Source organism: Oncorhynchus keta, chromosome 36 (genome assembly GCF_023373465.1).
Source record: "Oncorhynchus keta strain PuntledgeMale-10-30-2019 chromosome 36, Oket_V2, whole genome shotgun sequence".
NCBI classification, from domain to species: domain Eukaryota; kingdom Metazoa; phylum Chordata; class Actinopteri; order Salmoniformes; family Salmonidae; genus Oncorhynchus; species Oncorhynchus keta.
The window spans coordinates 22,508,129-22,532,648 of record NC_068456.1 but is presented as its reverse complement, the minus strand read 5'-3'; the positions used below and the strand labels follow the sequence as shown (position 1 = coordinate 22,532,648).

At 43.2% G+C, this 24,520-nt stretch overlaps 1 protein-coding gene across 4 annotated transcripts in view; it reads left to right on the top strand.

Moving 5' to 3' along the window:
• Window positions 1-24,520, top strand: part of LOC118369810 (attractin-like protein 1) — a 371,022-nt gene that overhangs the window by 223,771 nt on the left and 122,731 nt on the right. For all 4 annotated transcript variants that reach the window (XM_052498667.1, XM_052498665.1, XM_052498666.1 and 1 more), the window contains 2 exons: window positions 2,839-2,900; window positions 19,645-19,723. In XM_052498667.1, coding sequence (XP_052354627.1) covers window positions 2,839-2,900; window positions 19,645-19,723 — 141 coding nt within the window. The remainder of the gene's footprint in view (window positions 1-2,838; window positions 2,901-19,644; window positions 19,724-24,520) is intronic.

Sequence of the window (24,520 nt, the reverse complement as noted above, 5' to 3'; positions counted from 1 at the left end):
TTTGGGGGTGACGAGAGATATACCTGCTGGAGCGTGTGCTACAGGTGGGAGATGCTATGGTGACCAGCGAGCTGAGATAAGGGGGGACTTTACCTAGCAGGGTCTTGTAGATGATATGGAGCCAGTGGGTTTGGCGACGAGTATGAAGCGAGGGCCAGCCAACGAGAGCGTACAGGTCGCAATGGTGGGTAGTATATGGGGCTTTGGTGACAAAAACGGATTGCACTGTGATAGACTGCATCCAATTTGTTGAGTAGGGTATTGGAGGCTATTTTGTAAATGACATGGCCAAATTCGAGGATTGGTAGGATGGTCAGTTTTACAAGGGTATGTTTGGCAGCATGAGTGAAGGATGCTTTGTTGCGAAATAGGAAGCCAATTCTAGATTTAACTTTGGATTGGAGATGTTTGATATGGGTCTGGAAGGAGAGTTTACAGTCTAACCAGACACCTAAGTATTTGTAGTTGTCCACGTATTCTAAGTCAGAGCCGTCCAGAGTAGTGATGTTGGACAGGCGGGTAGGTGCAGATAGCGATCGGTTGAAGAGCATGCATTTAGTTTTACTGGTATTTAAGAGCAATTGGAGGCCACGGAAGGAGAGTTGTATGGCATTGAAGCTTGCCTGGAGGCTTGTTAACACAGTGTCCAAAGAAGGGCCAGAAGTATACAGAATGGTGTCGTCTGCGTAGAGGTGGATCAGGGACTCACCAGCAGCAAGAGCGACCTCATTGATGTATACAGAGAAGAGAGTCGGTCCAAGAATTGAACCCTGTGGCACCCCCATAGAGACTGCCAGAGGTCCGGACAGCAGACCCTCCGATTTGACACACTGAACTCTATCAGAGAAGTAGTTGGTGAACCAGGCGAGGCAATCATTTGAGAAACCAAGGCTGTCGAGTCTGCCGATGAGGATGTGGTGATTGACAGAGTCGAAAGCCTTGGCCAGATCAATGAATACGGCTGCACAGTAATGTTTCTTATCGATGGCGGTTAAGATATAGTTTAGGACCTTGAGCGTGGCCAGCTCTGAAACCAGATTGCATAGCAGAGAAGGTATGGTGAGATTCGAAATGGTCGGTAATCTGTTTGTTGACTTGGCTTTCGAAGACCTTAGAAAGGCATGGTAGGATAGATATAGGTATGTAGCAGTTTGGGTCAAGAGTGTCCCCCCCTTTGAAGAGGGGGATGACCGCAGCTGCAGGAAGAAAATTTCTGCTTGAAAAAGCTAGCCTTGGCTTATCTAACTGCCTGTGTATAATGGTTTCTTGCTTCCCTGAACAGCTGCATATCACGGGGGCTGTTTGATGCTAATGCAGAACGCCATACGATGTTTTTGTGTTGGTTAAGGGCAGTCAGGTCTGGGGAGAACCAAGGGCTATATCTGTTCCTGGTTCTAAATTTCTTGAATGGGGCATGTTTATTTAAGATGGTTAGGAAGGCATTTAAAAAAGAAATAAAAAACTTACATGGGCTTTGGTTGCTATCACTCAACAGCCCAAGCTGTTCAAGTTTATGGAACTCACATTTGAACTAAAAGAACTGGGTGAGCAGAACACAGTGGGCTTCTCTTTTGATCTAACAATAGCAGATCTAATAGTGGAGTTCAAACGAATGGGTACATGATTACAACTGAAAACCCCCCTGGCATTATAGACAACAGTACGACGTTAACTCTCAGAAAGGATGGGAGGTATTACCTGAGTGGGGAAAACAACTCATCTGGTAGAAAATGACCGATGCGACATCGATATTAGTCAAACATGTATTCTACTGTCAAAATTGACTACAAAGTGTAAATAGGGAAAAAAATTCAGTCAGTCTCATCTAAAACTGAGATTTGTAAAATAATGAGGAAAAAATGCTATGTCACGGAATGAAGGGTATTGTAACAGTTTTCCTTGGGTTGGGTTTATTTAAATCCTACCCACAACTGGCAGCACGGAAGTATTCATCAATTCGGAGCGCAGCTGCACTCAACCCGATCGTAATACCCATGGTCAATTAGGTTTGATATTCAGTATCCCTATGGGACTATTTGGGGACCATCAGTAAATTACACCATGTACATGGGACAATATTTTAATGTGTCAATAGTGCCAAATTTCAATGACCTAAAAACCTCAAACCAACTATAAATAGTAGAAATGCATATACAAATATTGAAAGCATTTAATATAAGATGACTAAAATGTGTGCAACATGAAAATATTGTCCCATTTACATTGTGCAATGAATTGACAGTCCTATCTATCCCCAGAGATGGGCTATTCAAAGTCAAACCAATTTCCCTACAGTCACACACCGGCCGGTTGAAGCTAATTGGTGAAAGAAGTTGGCTAGCTTGCTAGCTAGTTCGGGCTACTTCCAGACACAAGACTTGGTTAGAATGTTTCAAGTTATCTAGATGGGAGAGTGACTAACTGTGTGTACTGTTTTGGCAGTGTGAAAGTACAAATGCTTCCCACGTTCAAACACAAACACAAGAGACACCCACATTAAGCACGTCTCCAAGACCCAAATCTCGTTCGGTCACATTTCCTAATGAGGAAAATTGAAATGAAGGTTAAATCAGGAATTTCAGCCTGATTAAAATCATCTACACATTATTTTTATTGATGTTTCGATGATCATTTGACCTCTTGAACTCCTTTGCAGTGTAGTGCTCTTACATGAACTACTGTCTTGAATTCTTCTAACGGAAACTCTGTCTACTTCTGTGTTCTTGTCAACAACATATGTTTTATCAAGGTATTATCAGTCTGTCCACTGTATGTAACATCTTCAATGTCTTTCCTATCCTTCTCACATACTTCCTTTCTCTGTCCTTCCTCCCATAGATCGCCTTCTCCCAGCACAACAGCATCATGGACCTGGTGCAGTTTTTCGTCACCTTTTTCAGGTACGTACCATTTAGATCAGTGGTTCTCAACCCTGGTCCTGGGGACCCAAAGGGGGGCACATGTTTGTTTTTGCCCTAGCACTACACACCTGATTCAAATCAACAACTCCTCATCAGGCTTTGATGATTTGAATCAGATATGTAGTGCTAGGGCAAAAACAAACATGTGCACCCCTTTGTGTCCCCAGGACCAAGATTGACAACCACTGATTTAGATGTGACATTTTCCATGGTAAATCCCTTTGTGCTTAATAAAAAAGACAACAGCAGAAAAGTTCTTGGAGAATTTGTGTTCCATGTGTGAGAGAGTCATTTTGCACCACCCACATAATCATACCTGTGGATAGTATATATCTAATGAGTGGGTGGAAAGGAACAGACCACAAGATGTAGGATCTTAATTTGATCACTCTTTTGTTGCTGAGAATTGCGAATGTGTAGTATAAATGCAAACTTTGAAATTTGACTTGATTTGATTTACAATTTAAAGAAAAATGTGTCAACCCCTACAAACATGTCCATTCATTATAATCCACATAATAATTCATATTTCCTGCCGCTGCAGGAATCTAACATCTGTAATTGTCTGCTGTCTCCAGACTAACTTCTGCCAGTCAAACAGTTTCACTGAATGAGCAGACGGTGTGTTGTGTGAATGAGTTGTGTGCTTGTGTCCTGAGCCAGACGTGGGTAACCTTTAGGCCACCATACCCAGATGTCATCATTCAGAACCAGTTTGTGGTTCAGTCAAGTTGCTCCAAGAGCTTCTTCCACTGTGTCATGTTTCATATTGGCACGCACACGGTCTTCCTTCTCACTAACTGTCATCTTTTGCAACCGCCTTTCGAAGCATGCACTTTTCACTTCGCAGATGTAACCGCTGATTTCATGCCATGTTACATTTACTGCAGTGATCAAGTGCAGTTATAACTATATCACACTAAGTAGAACCTCCCCTGTGCATCATGGGTCCTTTGTGATGCTTCCAATTGGTAGTAGAAGCAGTATATGGGCCTCCCTGTGTTGCCTCAGTAGATTTTTTATTTATTTTGTAGTTCACCTTTATTTAACCAGGTAGGCCAGTTGAGAACAAGTTATCATTTACAACTGCGACCTGGCCAAGATAAAGCAAAGCAGTGCGACAAAAACAACAACACAGAGTTACACATGGGATAAACAAACGTACAGTCAATAACACAATAAAAAAATCTTTGTACAGCGTGTGCAAATGTAGAAGGTTAGGGAGGTAAAGGCAATAAATAGGCCATAAAGCCAAAATAATTACAATTTAGCATCAACACTGGAGTGATTGATGTGCAAGTAGAGATACTGGGATGCAAAAGAGCAAGAGGATAAATAACAATATGGGGATGAGGTAGTTGGATGTGCTATTTACAGATGGGCTGTGTACAGGTACAGTGGTCGGTAAGCTGCTCTGACAGCTGATGCTTAAAGTTAGAGAGGGAGATATAAGACTCCAGCTTCAGTGATTTTTGGTAAGAGGCTTTAGGCAAAGGGGAAAAATAGTTAATGTGTCAGAGGGGGTGGCTAAGTTAACATGGTTGTGAATGTGTCTATTTAAATGTAGGTTATGCATGTTAGGGTGCAAGGTCCATTGCATGTTTGTGTCTACGTGTGTGTGTGTGTGTGTGTGTGTGTGTGTGTGTGTGTGTGTGTGTGTGTGTGTGTGTGTGTGTGTGTGTGTGTGTGTGTGTGTGTGTGTGTGTGTGTGTGTGTGTGCGTGCGTGCGTGCGTGCGTGCGTGCGTGCGCGCCTGCGTGCGCGCCTGCGTGCGGGTTGGCTGTGCTCCATTGATGTGTATAAAAGCTGAAGTGGCAGGGCGGCAGAGCTGCGTTGCCTCAGTGTGTGAGGAGAACCCTACAGGCTGAGGGTACAGCCCACTGACATGATGGAGCTGGCACCACAGAGAGCGAGAGAGAGAAATGGGGGGACGAGGGAGGGAGAGAGGGGTCGAGAGACAGCAGAAAGGAGGGGAGGGAAATGAAAGGAGGGGAGGGAAAGAGAGATCTATTCCCTCAGAGTTAAATACTCTCAGTGCTTTACGTTTGTTCTCTTGCTCCAATCCTGAGTTAGGACAGTATGCAATCCTAGATTTGACCTGTCATCCTCTGGTTTCAGGTACTCTAACAACAGTTCAGCTGTTTGCTCATTTGGCCGTGTTTGTTTGGCCCCTCTACATGCCTCTCTTGTAGCATCTGTCTTCTGTTTCTCTCTTAGTATATGTTCACCTGTTTGTGTGACTATGTGTGTCTGGCAAGCTATATATATTTCTGCAATTATCTTTACTGTACAGTACACCTAGTCTGCCCATCTGTCTGACTCCTTGGGTGTCTTGTGCTGTGTTTGTGTGTGTGACTATGCCACAGTGCCTTCCCATCCTGCCTCCCTGCCACTGTGATTGATATGTTGCCATGGCATTGCTGAACTGAGTGATTTCAGCCAGATAAAGTAGCTGTTGTCTGAGAGGGCCCTTTCAAAATAGACACCTGAGATGACAGGAATAAAGAACTCTCCGGGGGAAAAGAAAGGCGGAGGTGTATGTTTCATGATTAACCACTCATGGTGTGATTGTGGTAACATACAGGAACTCAAGTATTTTTGTTCTCCCGACCTAGAATACCTCACAATCAAATGCCGATCTCCATTTCCTCCCGAGAGAATTATCTTTGGTCATCATCACAACCGTGTATATTCACCCTCAAGCCGACACCAAGATGGCTCTCAAGGAACTACACTGGATATTATCCTGATGGCACATTTATTGTAGCTGGGGACTTTAATAAGCAAATCTAAGGCATCTCGGGCATCAAAAACCCTCGATCATTGCTATTCTCCCTTTCAGGACGGCTACAAGGCCGTCCTCTGCCAGATCAAGCCTCCATTCTTCTCCTCCCTTCCTATAGGCCAAAACTCAATTAGGAAGAACCCATGGTAAGGACTATTCAATGCTGGGTCCCATTATGCCTGGCAAAACCCAAACACTGCATTCCACAGTAAGAACCTCATACCAAAGGTCAAGCACGGTGGTGGTAGTGGTTTGGGGATGCTTGGCTGCCTCAGGACCTGGATGACTTGCCTTAATAGAAGGAAGCATGAATTCTACTCTGTATCAGAGAATTCTACAGGAGAACGTCAAGCCGTCCGTCTGTGAGCTGAAGCTGAAGTGCAGCTGAGTCATGCAGCAAAACAGTGATCCAAAACACACAATCAACTCTACATGAAAATGGCTAAAAAGCAACACATTTGAAGTTTTGAAATAGCATATTCAAAGTCCAGACCTAATCCCAATTGAGATGTTGTGGCAGGACTTGAAACGAGCAGTTCATGCTTGAAAACCCACAAATGTCGCTGAGTTTAAGCAGTTCTGCATGCAAGAGTGGACCAGAATTCCTCCACAGCGATGTTAGAGACTGATCAACAACTACAGGAAGCATTTGGTTGCAGTCATTGCAGTTAAAGTTGGCACGGCCAGTTATTGAGTTTAAGGGGGAATGACTTTTTCACACAGAGGAATTGGGTGTAAGTAAATTCAGGTTCTCTTGATCTAATTTGAGGTTTTGGTTGAAGATCTCATAACATTCCAGACTATTTGCATTCCCCCCTCCTTTTACGCCGCTGCTACTCTCTGTTATTATCTATGCATAGTCACTTTAATAACTCTACCTACATGTACATATTACCTCAATTACCTCGACTAACCGATGCCCCCGCACATTGACTCTGTACCGGTACCCCCCTGTATATTGTCTTGCTGTTGTTATTTTACTGCTGCTCTTTAATTACTTGTTCCTTTTATTTCTTATTCATATTTTTTAAACTGCACTCTTGGTTAGGGCTTGTAATCAAGCATTTTACTGTAAGGTCTACACACCTGTTGTATTCGCCGCATGTGACTAATAAAATTTGATTTGATTCAAATATGCAAAAATAGAGAAAATCAGAAAGGGAAAAAATATTTTTCACGGCACTGTATATTTATACTCCTGGACTCTGACATTGCTCGTCCTAATATTTCTATACTTCTGATTTCTTCCATTATTTTACTTCTATTCTATATTACTGTACTGTTGGAAGTAGGACACAAGCATTTCGCTTCATCCGCAATAACATCTGCTAAATATGTGTATGTGACCTATAAAATGTGATTTGATGTCCCTGCTATAGATATTTTAGCAGCTTATGTCTGTGTTTCCCAACTCCAGTCCTCCAGTACCCCCAACAGCACACTTATTCATTGTAGCCCTCAACAAGCACACCTGATTCAACTTGTCAACTAATCATCAAGCCAGTGATGAGTTGAATTAGGTCTGTTGGTCTAGTGCTACAACAAAAATGTGTTCTGTTGGGGGTTCTGGAGGACTGGAGTTGGGGAAACAGGGGCTTATTTAAGTTTTGATGCCAGAGAAGCCAGTGTTTGGAGGATATATTGACACAGGGTGTTGTTAGGCCTGAGACAAAGTCAAATTTGAATATTGAACCAATGTTGCAAATATCGGAGAGACAGACGGCAAGGTTTGTACAAATCTCCGCTGTTGAAAAGGAAATGTTAGTCTAAAAGAAATGTGAGATAATGTCTAGATACTTTTTATAGTGGAGATCAAGTTTATAACTTGCCTGGTAGGGCTGATGAGACAGTGGATTGCGCAAATAGGCATTTTAACATCATAGATTTAGCCAGCGGTAACTTGTGGAATAGACACCAGCAGGAATGCGCTTTTAACCAGCATTCAGGATTCGATAGCTGAAGACCAGATTTGTTTATCCGTCCTTGGTATTTATAAATGTACTTTATTATTTTGGTTGTCTGAGTAAGGAGAAGTTTGGATGAGAAAAGGCTGGACACATGAGGGGAAACACTTTCTCTATATTTGCACTATTTGTCATTTAAGTCACAAAATCACCTATCTACTACAGTACATCATGCTTATATTTAACACATGCACGCAGGAGAAGAAAAAAAAACTAACGTGTGGGGAAAAAAGGTTGAAAGGTTCTCACTTCATTTTAACCTCCCACTAAACTCTCAATATGGAGTAGCAATCTAAAGCCTTGTTCACACTGCAGGCCTTAAAGCTCAAGTCAGTTTTGTTTTTCAAATCCGTTTTTAGAATACTGACTGAACAGCAAGTTACAAGTGACCAAATCGGATTTGTGTGTGTTCAGACAGCAGTCATTTTCTGACATGGCTACTCTAGTTGTCATAGGCAAATTGTTGGTGGTGCTTGTGCTTCTTATCACTTATCAGTTATGTAGCAAGCTATGGTGACAACAATGCCTGCCAGGAACGTCTCCCCGTTGTCTTGAATGTTCAAAATCATAGTGTAAGAACACTTTTAAAGTCTCAAAATATTAGATGATCCAACTTTCAAAACAATACATTTTTGACTAGCCACAGGGCAGTCAGCTAGCTAGGTAGGTACTGTAGCTAGGTAGGTACTGTAGCTAGGTAGGTACTGTAGCTAGGTAGGTACTGTAGCTAGGTAGGTACTGTAGCTAGGTAGATACTGTAGCACAGTCACTCATTTGTTTGTAAACTATTAACAAGCTAGTTAGCGACCACATGTTCTTGTCAATCTGTCAACAGAGTAGTTACCAAGTAACAAGATAAACCACTTGATGGCAAACAATCAGATTTGACCACCTACGAAGGTGGCTTGAAATATCAAAATCCATGTGCTTTTTGGCTGTTCAGAATGCAGGAAAAAGAACGGATTCGAATCAGATATGCCACCCCAAAAAATGGTTTGAATCACTTCAAACTGCGAATGTGAACAAGGCTCAAGAGACTCTGATTAACTGCTAAAAACTAATTTGACCAGCTTTTATAAGAAGAGTGGTTGCTCTCTATCATTCACCCTTTTCAGAGCGGTTCCCTAAATGAGCAAGAACAATTTTAATATTGAAGGAGCGTTTATGGTGCTTCTCCTCTTCAGCCCCAATGCTACTAGAATTGGTGACATTGCAGTTCAGTTTGGTCCAATTACTCTTTTCCTCTCTCTCAGCTGATTAGCAATCATCTCTGCTTCTTTTCTCGCTCAAGTTCAGCACAGAGACAATATACAAAGCTAAGTGGCTATTAAGCCTCTTTCAGCTGTCCCAATTAATTCAAAATGTATCAACACTGTGCCACTGCGACCTGAGGGATACTCCAGGCAGTGTGACAAACAACACTGCTTTGTGTGCTCTGTGTCACAGATAGAAAGGTAAACAATAGGGATCGTCTTATCCACTGTTTGGTCTCCCTTAGAAATCAGCCTATGGTGTAGAGATGAAATTGGGCTTTATTTATTTTGGTAATTTGTGGACTGTGTGCTGAGGATTTGGTACTGATAGTTTTCTACTGGTGTTTTCTGCTATGTTCTCCAGTGATTGTGATGTCTTTTAAACCCCTTCCCCATGTTCATGCGATCCACTATACTGAACCTCAGCCCCTCCACACACACACACACACACACACACACACACACACACACACACACACACACACACACACACACACACACACACACACACACACACACACACACACACACACACACACAATTATACATACACTGAGCCATGGCGTAAACTAACCAGGTGAATCCAGGTGAAAGCTACAGTGGTTCCTCCTTTAAAAGTTGCGAGCTTAGACTTAGAGGTCATTTGTGGTTTAGTACGGTACCCTGCGTCACCACTTTATTGCGCCAGACCAGCGCAAGGGGGAGTTAGAGCACTGATTATGCTTTTTGGTCCTACTGTGTCTCTAACTGATAATGAATTGTCAACATAAACCTAAATAGAAACGGATAATTGTGCACAACTTCAGTATTACTTATTTCACTGTAGAGCCTCTAGCCCTGCTCAATGTGCCTTAACCAACCATGTTGTTCCACCTCCTACATATGCGATGACATCACCTGGTTTAAATGTCTCTAGAGACTATATCTCTCTCATCATTACTCAATGCCTAGGTTTACCTCCAATGTACTCACATCCGACCTTACCTTTGTCTGTACACTATGCCTTGAATCTATGCTATCGTGCCCAGAAACCTGCTCCTTTTACTCTGTTCCGAACGTGCTAGACGGACAGTTCGTTTCGCATTTAGCCATACCCTTATCATACTTCTTCTCTGTTCCTCTGGTGATGTAGAGGTTAATCCAGGTCTTGCAGTGCCTAGCTCCACTCCCACTCCCCAGGTGCTCTCATTTGTTGACTTCTGTAACCGTAAAAACCTTGGTTTCATGCATGTTAACATTAGAAGCCTACTCCCTAAGTTTGTTTTACTCACTGCTTTAGCACACTCTGCCAACATGCATGTCTTAGCCGTGTCTGAATCCTGGCTTAGGAAAACCACCAAAAACCCTGAAATCTCCATCGCTAACTATAACATTTTCCGCCAAGCTAGAGCTGCCAAAGGGGGTGGTGTCGCAATCTACTGCAAAGGTAGCCTGCAGAGTTCTGTATTACTATACAAGTCTGTACCCAAACAATTCGAGCTTCTACTTCTAAAAGTTCACCTTTCCAGAAACAAGTCTCTCACTGTTGCCGCTTGCTATAGACCTCCCTCTGCCACCAGCTGTGCCCTCGATACCATATGTGAATTGATTGCCCCCTGCCTATCTTCTGAGCTCGTGCTACTAGGTGACCTAAACTGGGACATGCTTAACACCCCGGCCATCCTACAATCCAAGCTTGATGCCCTCAATCTCACACAAATTATCAATGAACCTACCAGGTACAACTCCAAATCTGTAAACACGGGCACCCTCATGTCATCCTAACTAACTCGCCCTCCAAATACACCTCTGCTGTTTTCAATCAAGATCTCAGCGATTACTGCCTCATTGCCTGCTTCCGTAATGGGTCTGCGACCAAACGACCACCCCTCATCACTGTCAAACTCTCCCTAAAACACTTCTGCGAGCAGTCCTTTCTAATTGACCTGGCCCGGGTATCCTGGAATGACATTGACCTCATCCCTTCCGTAGATGATGCCTGACTATGCTTTAAAAGTGCCTTCCTCACCATCTTAAATAAGTATGCCCCCGTTCAAAAATGTAGAACTAGGAATAGATTGAGTCCTTGGTTCACTCCAGACCTGTCTGCCCTTGACCAGCACAAAAACATCCCGTGGCGTTCTGCATTAGCATCGAATAGCCCCCATGATATGCAACTTTTCAGGGAAGTTAGGAACAAATATACACAGGCAGTTAGGAAAGCTAAGGCTAGCTTTTTCAAACAGAAATTTGCATCCTGTAGTACTAACTCAAAAAGTTCTGGAACACTGTAAAGTCCATGGAGAATTAGAACACCTCCTCCCAGCTGCCCACTGCACTGAAGATAGGAATCACTGTCACCACCGATAAATCCACTATAATTGAGAATTCCAATAAGCATTTCTCTATGGCTGGCCATGCTTTCCACCTGGCTACCCCAACCCCGGTCAACTGCCCGGCACCCTCCACAGCAACCCGCTAAAGCCCCCACCATTTCTCCTTTACCCAAATCCAGATAGCTGATGTTCTGAAAGAGCGGCAAAATCTGGACCCCTACAAATCAGCCGGGCTGGACAATCTGGACCCTCTCATTCTTACATTTTCTGACGAAATTGTTGCAACCCCTATTACTAGCCTGTTCAACCTCTCTTTCGTATCGTCTGAGATTCTCAAAGATTGGAAAGCTGCCACGGTCATCCCCCTCTTCAAAGGGGGTGACACTCTAGACCCAAACTTCTACAGACCGATATCTATCCTACCCTGTCTTTCTAAGGTCTTCGAAAGCCAAGTTAACAAACAGATTACCGACCATTTCGAATCCCACCGTACCTTCTCCGCTATGCAATCTGGTTTCAGAGCTGGTCATGGGTGCACCTCAGCCACGCTCAAGGTCCTAAACGACATCAAAACCGCGATAAGAGACATTACTGTGCAGCTGTATTCATCGACCTGCCCTCGGCTTTCGACTATCAATCACCACATTCTTATTGGCAGACTCGACAGCGTTGGTTTCTCAAATGATTGCCTCGCCTGGTTTACCAACTACTTCTCTGATAGAGTTCAGTGTGTCAAATTGGAGGGCCTGTTGACGGGACCTCTGGCAGTCTCTATGGGGGTGCCACAGGGTTCAATCCTCGGGCCGACTCTCTTCTCTGTATACATCAATGATGTTGCTCTTGTTGCTTGTGATTCTCTGGTACACCTCTATGCAGACGACACCATTCTGTATACTTCTGGCCCCTCTTTGGACACTGTGTTAACTAACCTCCAGACGAGCTTCAATGCCATACAACCCTCCTTCCGTGGCCTCCAACTGCTCTTAAACGCAAGTTAAACTAAATGCATGCTATTCAACTGATCACTGCCCGCACCTGCTCGCTCGTCCAGCAACACTACTCTGGACAGCTCTGACTTAGAATACGTGGACAACTACAAATACCTAGGGGTTTGGTTAGACTGTAAAGTCTCCTTCCAGACTCACATTAAGCATCTCCAATCCAAAATTATACTTCCTATATTTCATCAAAGCATCCTTCACTCATGCTGCCAAACATACCCTCGTAAAACTGACCATCCTACCGATCCTCGACTTCGGTGATGTCATCTGTAAAATAGTCTCCAACACTCTAATCAACAAACGGGATACAGTCTATCACAGTGCAATCAGTTTTGTCACCAAAGCCCCATACACTACCCACCATTGCGACCTGTAGGCTCTCGTTGGTTGGCCCTCGCTTCATACTCGTCGCCAAACCCACTGGCTACAGGTTATCTACAAGTCTCTGCTAGGTAAAGCCCTGCCTTATCTCAGCTCACTTGTCACCATAGCAGCACCCACTCGTACCACGCGCTCCAGCAGGTATATCTCACTGGTCACCCCCAAAGCCAATTCTTCCTTTGGTCGTCTTTCCTTCCAGTTCTCTGCTGCCAATGACTGGAAAAAACTGCTAAAATCTCTGTAGCTGGAGACTCATATCTCCCTCACTAGCTTTAAGCACCAGCTGTCAGAGCAGCTCACAGATCACTCACTGTACCTGTACATAGCCCATCTTTAAACAGCCCATTTATCTACCTACCTCATCCCCATACAGTATGTATGTATGTATTTATTTATTTATCTTGCTCCTTTGCACCCCAGTATCTCTACTTGCACATTCATCTTCTGCACATCTACAATTCCAGTGTTTAATTGCTATATTGTAATTACTTCGCCACCATGGCCTATTTATTGCCTTAACTCCCTCATCTTACCTCATTTGCACTCACTGTATATAGACTTTTTTGTTGTTCTACTGTATTATTGACTATGTTTTGTTCATTCCATGTCTAACTCTGTTGTATGTGTCGAATTGCTATGCTTTATCTTGGCCAGGTGGCAGTTGCAAATGAGAACGTGTTCTCAACTAGCCTACCTGGTTAAATAAAGGTGAAATAAAAAAATAAAACAAATACTTACTAGAACTGTTGTTTACACTCAAGTTTTTATTATTTTATTTTGTTAGGATTATTTTGCTCTTAGAACTGTAGGCCACTCCCAAACGATCACGTTGTACAGCACCTGAGTGGCCCGACGGTCTAAGACACTGCATAGCAGTGCAAGCTGTATTGCTACAGATGCTGGTTCAATACCCAGGGCGGCCTCAGCTTGGAGACCCATGAGATGGCTATAGGTTTTTGGTTTTTCTCCCTCTAAAAACAGAAATAAATCATTCTAAATAACAAACAGGCTTTATTTACAAATTTGTAACTATGTTTACGTTCTTTGCAAACAAAATAATCTCTAAATTATTGTTATTTTTTAAACAGAGCAATTATTATTATTATTCATTTAGAATTATATAAAAGCCTGTTAGATATTCTCACAGATATATTATTAACTCTGTTATTAGCAGGACAACTACCTTGCAGTTCTCCAACTGTATCCACTGAAAGCGCGCGAGGTTCAAGGCACGAGGGAAGGGGGCACGGGATGGGCTGCAGAGCCGCGACCTGAAGACTGACCTAGCTCATGGGGGAGGGGGCGGACCCCGTCAGGGAATTGAACACCGACCGGTCTTCCGCGTGCCCTAATTCTCTAGTACAGCTATTATTGAAGGCTATCAAATGCTTCTCAAAGTTGCCCTCTGGTGGTGAAACCAGCACTAATTAGCATTAATGGTACCAGGGGTTCACACTTAAATAACGTGCCATAGAATTCTGCGGCACCATGCAAGCTGCGCCGCAGTACGCTGCAACTTTTAAAGGAGGAACCACTGTATGATCCCTTACTTATGTCACTTGTTAAATCCACTTCAATCAGAGTAGATGAAGGGAAGGAGACAGCTTAAATAAGTATTTTGGTAGTAGGTGCCAGGTGCACCAGTTTGAGTGTGTCAAGAACTGCAACGCTGCTGGGTTTTTCACATTCAACAGTTTCAGTATCAAGAATCGTCCACCACCCGAAGGACATCCAGCCAACTTGACACAACTGTGGGGAGGCATTGGAGTTAATATGGGCCAGTATCCCTGTGGAACGCTTTCGACACCTTGTAGAGTCCATGCCCCGAAGAATTGAGGCTGTTCTGAGGGCAAAGGGGGGTGCCACTCAATATTACGAAGGTGTTCCTAATGTTTTGTACACTCCGTGTATATCCATTCAAACTCATTGGTTTGAATCTCATTGGTTGCAGATGACTTAGCTAAAGCCATTAATGTATAAGATACCCCAAGAAAAGTATGCTCAACGACAGGGAGTGGAATCAGCTTTCACGCTCTCCTCCCCATAATACCTATAGAATACCAACAGTTAGCCCTCTTCTCTCCCTATAACTGCAGTAAGTCGCCCCGTTTGGGATTAACTGCTGGCTGAATTAATAGATTTGATGTGGAATGTTGGGCTGATTGTGTTTTGAAATATAAGCCAATGAGTGGTGTTGGAGGAGAGGAAGAGTCTGTTCCCAACCATCCTAGTTACACTCCTGCCAGCAATATGGAGCTACAGCCATCATAGGGTTGTGAGACTTTATCATTGATTTATTTTCCCACAGTTTTAAGACATTTGTGATGAAATCGGTCATAGACTATGCTTGACGTATGGTCATATTTAATCACACCTGCCACAGAAATGTTTATGCCATATCTAAGTTTACACAATATTGCCTGCACACAAATGGATATGGTGAAAACTAGAAGTATGTACCATACAGTTTTCCTTTTTACTGAAGAATGTGTTTGTTTATGATTGTGTTTTGCTTTTCATGAGCTGTGTGTGTTCATGATGTGTGTGTGTATATGTGTATATATATTTATATATACAGTGGGGTAAAAAAGTATTTAGTCAGCCACCAATTGTGCAAGTTCTCCCACCTAAAAAGATGAGAGAGGCCTGTAATTTTCATCATAGGTACACTTCAACTATGACAGACAAAATGAGGGGAAAAAATCCAGGAAATCACATTGTAGGATTTTTTATGAATTTATTTGCAAATTATGGTGGAAAATTAGTATTTGGTCACCTACAAACAAGCAAGATTTCTGGCTCTCACAGACCTGTAACTTCTTCTTTAAGAGGCTCCTCTTAAATGAATACTTTTTTGCCCCACTGTATATATATGTGTGTATATATGTATGTATAGTGTAATTGATGTGTGTGTGTGTGTATATATATATATATATATATATATATATACTATTTTTGTTTCATCAGACCAGAGGACATTTCTCTAAAAAGTACGATCTTTGTCCCCATGTGCAGTTGCAAACCGTAGTCTGGCTTTTTATGGCGTGTTTGGAGCAGTTGCTTCTTCCTTGCTGAGTGGCCTTTCAGGTTATGTCGATATAGGACTCGTTTTACTGTGGCTATAGATACTTTTGTACCTGTTTCCTCCAGCATCTTCACAAGGTCCTTTGCTGTTGTTCTGGGATTGATTTGCACTTTTTGCACCAAAGTATGTTCATTTCTAGGAGACAGAACGCATCTCCTTCCTAAGCGGTATGATGGCTGCGTGGTCCCATGGTGTTTATACTTGCGTACTATTGTTTGTACAGATGAACGTGATACCTTCAGGCTTTTTGGAAATTGCTCCCAAAGATGAACCAGACTTGTGGAGGTCCACTATTTCTTTTCTGAGGTCTTGGCTGATTTCGTTTGATTTTTCCATGATGTCAAACAGAGGCACTGAGTTTGAAGATAGGCCTTGAAATACATCCAGAGGTACAACTCCAATTGACACAATGATGTCAATTAGCCTATCAGAAGCTTCCAAAGCCATGACATCGTTTTCTGGAATTTTCCAAGCCTTTTAAAGGCACAGTCAACTTAGTGTATGTAGAACGTCCTCTCACTGTCAACTGCATTTATTTTCAGCGTGTAAATATTTGTATGAACATAACAAGGTTCAACAACTGAGACATAAACTGAACAAGTTCCACAGACGTGACGAACAGAAATTGAATAATGTGTCCCTGAACAATGGCGGGGTCAAAAGTAACAGTCCGTATCTGGAGTAGCCGCCAGCTGCTTTAAGTACTGCAGTGCATCTCCTCGTCGTGGACTGCACCAGATTTGCCAGTTCATACTGTGAGATGTTACCCCACTCTTCCACAAATGCACCTGCAAGTTCCTGGACATTTCTGGGGGGAATGGCCCTAGCCCTCACCCTCTGATCCAACAGGTCCCAGATGTGCTCAATGGGATTGAGATCCAGGCTCTTTGCTGGCCAGGGCAGAACACTGACATTCCTGTCTTGCAGGAAATCACGTACAGAACGAGCAGTATGGCTGGTGGCATTGTCATGCTGGAGGGTCACGTCAGGATGAGCCTGCAGGAAGGGTACCACATGAGGGAGGAGGATGTCTTCCCTGTAAACACACAGCATTGAGATTGCCTGCAATGACGACAAGCTCAGTCCGATGATGCTGTGACACACCGCCCCAGACCATGACGGACCCTCCACCTCCAAATCAATCCCGCTCCAGAGTACAGGCCTCTGTATAAAATGCTCATTCCTTTGACGATAACGCAAATCCAACCATCACCCCTGGTGAGACAAAACCGCGACTTGTCAGTGAAGAGCACTTTTTGCCAGTCCTGTCTGGTCCCGCGACGGTGGGTTTGTGCCCAGAGACGACATTGTTGTTGCCTGTGATGTCTGGTGAGGACCTGCCTTACAACAGGCCTACAAGCTCTCAGTCAAGCCTCTCTCACTCTATTGCGGACAGTCTGGGCATTGATGGCGGGATTGTGCGTTCCTGGTGTAACTTGGGCAGTTGTTGTTGCCATCCTGTACCTGTCCCGCAGGTGTGATTTTCGGATGTACAAAATCTGTGCAGGTGTTGTTACACATGGTTTGCCACTAGGAGGACGGTCAGCTGTATGTCCTGTCTCCCTGTAGTGGTGTCTTGGGCGTCTCACAGTACAGACATTGCAATTTATTGCCCTGGCCACATCTGCAGTCCTCATGCCTTTTTGCAGCATGCCTAAGGCACGCTCACGCAGATAAGCAGGGACCCTGGGCATCTTTCTTTCGGTGTTTTTCAGTCAGTAGAAAGGCCTCTTTAGTGTCCTAAGTTTTCATAACTGTGTAATTGATGTGTAGATATGTATAGTGTAATTGTTGTGTATTGACGTGTTCATGCAGGGCTCATCTGATGAAGAGACCTTGGTCTTAATCAGACTCCCTGCTTAAATAAAAGTTAATAAATAAAACAATTAAGAAAATGACTGTATTTGGTACACATTACTAACTAGGCTAATTTCTCTGATAGTTGATGTACTAGTGGTTTTCCAGAACATGTGACAAGAGAGCATATCCACAGCCTTTCAGCAGGCTTGGCTTGGAAATGTCATGATAATTAAAACTCTTTAGCCCTTTACGATGTGGTCATTGCTTCTGCGGTTCTTTCTAGCTGTACACGGAAGGCGTTATAAAGATAGTGATTGTCTTGGACTGTAACTCACAAGTGTCTCTAATTGACTTCCTGCCTTGGCGGTTTGATGCGTTGGCCTAAAGGACTTGTAAAAGCTGTGGTTGAAAGACGGGCTTTGTGTGATCTAACCTCCAGATGTCATTGGCATTAGGGTCACTCTGTGTGACAGTGCTTTCTGTCAGAAGTGCATGGCCATTCCTACTCTCCCTGACCCACTCTATGGAATGCGCTAGCTCCCTGGGGTTATTGATGGTGTCCAACTGATGCCATTTCCCCATATTTCACTTGGTTTACTTCAGCAGCCAGCCACTCAATCTTAAAGTCTATTTTATAGTGTTCGGTGCTGCTAGCCTTGTGACGGACATTTTTGTAATCTTCTCTAAGGTAAACAGACAGGCAGCGCTCTATGCAGGCACATGGAGAAATGAAAACAGTCAAAGAAGTTGCAAAGGCAACCAAATAATCTGCAAAGTACATTGACACATTGACAAAGTAATTCTGGGAGATGATTACACTGGCCATTTAAACCATTGACAAAGTAATTCTGGGAGATGATTACACTGGCCATTTAAACCATTGACAAAGTAATTCTGGGAGATGATTACACTGGCCATTTAAACCATTGACAAAGTAATTCTGGGAGATGATTACACTGGCCATTTAAACCATTGACAAAGTAATTCCGGGAGATGATTACACTGGCCATTTAAACCATTGACAAAGTAATTCCGGGAGATGATTACACTGGCCATTTAAACCATTGACAAAGTAATTCCGGGAGATGGTTACACTGGCCATTTAAACCATTGACAAAGTAATTCCGGGAGATGATTACACTGGCCATTTAAACCATTGACAAAGTAATTCCGGGAGATGATTACACTGGCCATTTAAACCATTGACAAAGTAATTCCGGGAGATGATTACACTGGCCATTTAAACCATTGACAAAGTAATTCCGGGAGATGATTACACTGGCCATTTAAACCATTGACAAAGTAATTCCGGGAGATGATTACACTGGCCATTTAAACCATTGACAAAGTAATTCTGGGAGATGATTACACTGGCCATTTAAACCATTGACAAAGTAATTCCGGGAGATGATTACACTGGCCATTTAAACCATTGACAAAGTAATTCCGGGAGATGATTACACTGGCCATTTAAACCATTGACAAAGTAATTCTGGGAGATGATTACACTGGCCATTTAAACCATTGACAAAGTCATTCCGGGAGATGATTACACTGGCCATTTAAACCATTGACAGAGTAATTCCAGGAGATGATTACACTGGCCATTTAAACCATTGACAAAGTAATTCCAGGAGATGATTACACTGGCCATTTAAACCATTTATAAATGATTTATAAAGTATGAATAGGGCTCACTTTAGATCAGGTACTGCAAAAAGTGAATTGTAAATGATTTAAAAGGACACCTTTTTATTAAAAAAATTGTAAATCATTTAGAAATCATTTTTAAGTTGTGTGAATAACTGTCTATATATAGCGCTTCCTAACATTTACACGTAGGAATACAAATTAATAAATGGTGATCAAACTATTTATAAATGCCTTATAAATGGTTATTACTGAACGTTATTAGAAAGCGTTTGATTGGTCATGTGACCGCTAAATACAGGTGGTGACCCCACATGGTAGACCATGAAGATGGCTCCTGACCCTTCTTGTGACATCATGCCAATTCTATGAATTAGGAAATATTAAAATGCTAGGGTTGATTGTAAAATAGTAGAATGAATGGATAACATAATGGATGATTAGCTAATTGTTTGATTGATTGATTGGTTGTCCCATTGTCCTCCTGCAGCTGTTTCCTGTCCCTTTTGCTGGTGGCGGCGGTGGTGTGGAAGGTCAAACAGACGTGCTGGGCGTCCAGGAGGAGAGAGGTAGGTCATATGTCAATCTCCTCAGCTGTCGTAATTGTTGGAAACCATGGTGGTGTTCCAGGCAGATGACTTTTCAGTTGCACTGTGCACATCTACCAGTATTTAAGTGCCACATCAACTGAGCAGACAGGTATCAGATTACTAAATCTTATGGTGTAGTTGAGTGTTGGGAGATCTGGCAGGCAACTGAAATGTAGTCTGCCTGGAATGCCGGCCAAAAGTGGAGCACACCATACAACACCAGCTTCAAACTGACGCAAATGAGAGGGTGCTCTCTTCTCACCAACTCAGACTCTGGGTGTGTCTCTCTCTCTCTCTGTGTCTCTCTCGGTGTGTGTCAATGTATCTTGAATAGTGATAATTGGTAAGACTTTCAGGTACAGTATATGCATATTTGGCAGCTTTAGAAATATTGACCAAATTCTCTCGTCACCTTTTCATGGACACGTGAACAGGCCAGCTCCTCAATGAAACTGACTGAGGGTCGACTACAGAATGTTTTTGTAATGGTAGTACTTTGTGTATTTTGTGGCTGAGCTATGTAGTGGGAACAAGTGCCAAGTCAGCTACTTGACCCTTGGCTGTTCTGAAGGGTGTGTTAATGTCACCCGTTCTGCAAACACGGCTCACTCCTTAATGAACGGAGCGCAGCAATAAACAAGGCCATTCCCCCTTAATTACTGCTCCTCATGAACCAATTAACTCTGATGGAGTGATGCTAAATGAAGTGGAATAGAGTGATATATCACTTAAAGAACAGATGCCACAACGTGTTCATGCTTTCTCTTCTTTTACTTTGGGCTTTTTTTCACAGGCTGCGAAACAGTACCATAAACACACGCATACAAATGTGCAACTTAAACGAGTCATCATTAGGCTTTTAAAATCAATGCGAACAGCAGCGTGGATTTAATTGAGATGGTGACGTGCTCAGTTTCTGTGGTATCCATTGAGATTTCACAGGGGACTCTGATAGGTATACTTCTCTGTTCCTCCTCTGCCAAGGCTGCCACAGTTGGCACTTTTCTCTTCATCAAATATGTGCTTTGGAGATGGTGCTCCAAGTGTTCAGATATGTAATGGTTTTAATATCACAGAGGAGAATATTGTAATTTAAAATATTTCTAATTTCCTGGATTTATGCATAAATTGGTCATAAAATTTGATCTGATCTTCATCTAAGTCACAACAATAGACATAGTGTGCTTAAACTAATAACACACAAATTATTGTATTTTTCTTGTCTATACTGAATATATCATTTAAACATTCACAGTGTAGGTTGGAAAAGGTATGTGAACCCCTAGGCTAAAGCTTTTGGAAAAGTCAAATTGGAGTCAGGAGTCAGCTAACCTGGAGTCCAATGAGATGAGATTAGAGATGTTGGTTAGAGCTGCCTTTCCCTAATACATTTTTTTAAACACTCACAAAATTTGAGTTTGCTATTCACAAGAAGCATTGCCTGAAAAGGGATCTCTGAAGATCTAAGATTAAGAATAGTTGACTTGCATAAAGCTGGAAAGGATTACAAAAGTATCTCTAAAAGCCTTGATGTTCATCAGTCCACGGTAAGACAAATTGTCTATAAATGGAGAAAGTTCAGCCCTGTTGCTACTCTCCCTATGAGGGGCCGTCCTGCACCGTGTAGAATGCTCAATGAGGTTAAGAAGCATTCAAGAGTGTCAGCTAAAGACTTACAGAAATCTCTGGAACTTGCTAACATCTCTGTTGATGTGTCTACAATATGTAAAACACTAAACAAGAATGGTGTTCATGGGAGGACATCACAGAAGAAGCCACTGCTGTCCCCAAAAAATATTGCTGCACTTCTGAAGTTTGCAAAAGTGCACCTGGATGTTCCACAGCGCTTCAGGCAACATATTCTTTGGACCAATGAAACTACAGTTGTTTGGAAGGACACCAACATCAAAACCTCATCCCAACTGTAAAGTATGGTGGAGAGAGCATCATAGTTTGGGGCTGCTTTGCTGCCTCAGGGCCTGGACAGCTTGCTATCATCGATGGAAAAATGAATTCTCAAGTTTATCAAGACATTTTGCAGGAGAATGTAAGGCCATCTGTCCGCCAATTGAAGCTCAAGTTGGGTGATGCAACAGGACAACGACCCAAAACACAGAAGTAAATCAACAACAGAATGGATGAAACACAAGAAAATACACCTTCTGAGTGGCCCAGTCAGAGTCCTGACCTCAACCCAATTGAGATGCTGTGGTATGACCTCGAGCGGTTCACACTAGACATCCCAAGAATATTGCTGAACTGAAACAGTTTTGTAAAGAGGAATGGTACAACATTCCTCCTGACCGTTGTGCAGGTCTGATCCGCAACTACAGAAAACGTTTGGTTGAGGTTATTGCTGCCAAATGAGGGTCAACCAGTTATTAAATCCAAGTTTTCACATACTTTTCCCACGATGCACTGTGAATGTTTACATGGTGTGTTCAATAAAGACATGAACACGTACAATTGTTTCTGTGTTATTAGTTTTAGCGGGCTGTGTTTGTCTATCAAATCAAATCAAATCAAAATGTATTTATATAGCCCTTCGTACATCAGCTGATATCTCAAAGTGCTGTACAGAAACCCAGACTAAAACCCCAAACAGCAAGCAATGCAGGTGTAGAAGCACGGTGGCTAGGAAAAACTCCCTAGAAAGGCCAACACCTAGGAAGAAACCTAGAGAGGAACCAGGCTATGTGGGGTGGCCAGTCCTCTTCTGGCTGTGCCGGGTGGAGATTATAACAGAACATGGCCAAGATGTTCAAATGTTCATAAATGACCAGCATGGTCGAATAATAATAAGGCAGAACAGTTGAAACTGGAGCAGCAGCACAGTCAGGTGGACTGGGGACAGCAAGGAGTCATCATGTCAGGTAGTCCTGGGGCACGGTCCTAGGGCTCAGGTCCTCCGAGAGAGAGAAAGAAAGAGAGAATTAGAGAGAGCATATGTGGGGTGGCCAGTCCTCTTCTGGCTGTGCCGGGTGGAGATTATAACAGAACATGGCCAAGATGTTCAAATGTTCATAAATGACCAGCATGGTCGAATAATAGTAAGGCAGAACAGTTGAAACTGGAGCAGCAGCATGGCCAGGTGGACTGGGGACAGCAAGGAGTCATCATGTCAGGTAGTCCTGGGGCATGGTCCTAGGGCTCAGGTCAGTTGAAACTGGAGCAGCAGCATGGCCAGGTGGACTGGGGACAGCAAGGAGTCATCATGTCAGGTAGTCCTGGGGCATGGTCCTAGGGCTCAGGTCCTCCGAGAGAGAGAAAGAAGGAGAGAATTAGAGAACGCACACTTAGATTCACACAGGACACCGAATAGGACAGGGGAAGTACTCCAGATATAACAAACTGACCCTAGCCCCCCGACACAAACTACTGCAGCATAAATACTGGAGGCTGAGACAGGAGGGGTTAGGAGACACTGTGGCCCCATCCGAGGACACCCCCGGACAGGGCCAAACAGGAAGGATATAACCCCACCCACTTTGCCAAAGCACAGCCCCCACACCACTAGAGGGATATCTTCAACCACCAACTTACCATCCTGAGACAAGGCTGAATATAGCCCACAAAGATCTCCGCCACGGCACAACCCAAGGGGGGGGGGGCGCCAACCCAGACAGGATGACCACAACAGTGAATCAACCCACTCAGGTGACGCACCCCGTGCAGGGACGGCATGAGAGAGCCCCAGTAAGCCAGTGACTCAGCCCCTGTAATAGGGTTAGAGGCAGAGAATCCCAGTGGAAAGAGGGGAACCGGCCAGGCAGAGACAGCAAGGGCGGTTCGTTGCTCCAGAGCCTTCCGTTCACCTTCCCACTCCTGGGCCAGACTACACTCAATCATATGACCCACTGAAGAGATGAGTCTTCAGTAAAGACTTAAAGGTTGAGACAGAGTTTGCGTCTCTGACATGGGTAGGCAGACCGTTCCATAAAAATGGAGCTCTATAGGAGATAGCCCTGCCTCCAGCTGTTTGCTTAGAAATTCTAGGGACAATTAGGAGGCCTGCGTCTTGTGACCGTAGCGTACGTGTAGGTATGTATGGCAGGACCAAATCAGAGAGATAGGTAGGAGCAAGCCCATGTAATGCTTTGTAGGTTAGCAGTAAAACCTTGAAATCAGCCCTTGCTTTGACAGGAAGCCAGTGTAGAGAGGCTAGCACTGGAGTAATATGATCAAATTTTTTGGTTCTAGTCAGGATTCTAGCAGCCGTATTTAGCACTAACTGAAGTTTATTTAGTGCTTTATCCGGGTAGCCGGAAAGTAGAGCATTGCAGTAGTCTAACCTAGAAGTGACAAAAGCATGGATTAATTTTTCTGCATCATTTTTGGACAGAAAGTTTCTGATTTTTGCAATATTACGTAGATGGAAAAAAGCTGTCCTCGAAATGGTCTTGATATGTTCTTCAAAAGAGAGATCAGGGTCCAGAGTAACGCCGAGGTCCTTCACAGTTGTATTTGAGACGACTGTACAACCATTAAGATTAATTGTCAGATTCAACAGAAGATCTCTTTGTTTCTTGGGACCTAGAACAAGCATCTCTGTTTTGTCCGAGTTTATTAGTAGAAAGTTTGCAGCCATCCACTTCCTTATGTCTGAAACACATGCTTCTAGCGAGGGCAATTTTGGGGCTTCGCCATGTTTCATTGAAATGTACAGCTGTGTGTCATCCGCATAGCAGTGAAAGTTAACATTATGTTTTCGAATAACATCCCCAAGAGGTAAAATGTATAGTGAAAACAATAGTGGTCCTAAAACGGAACCTTGAG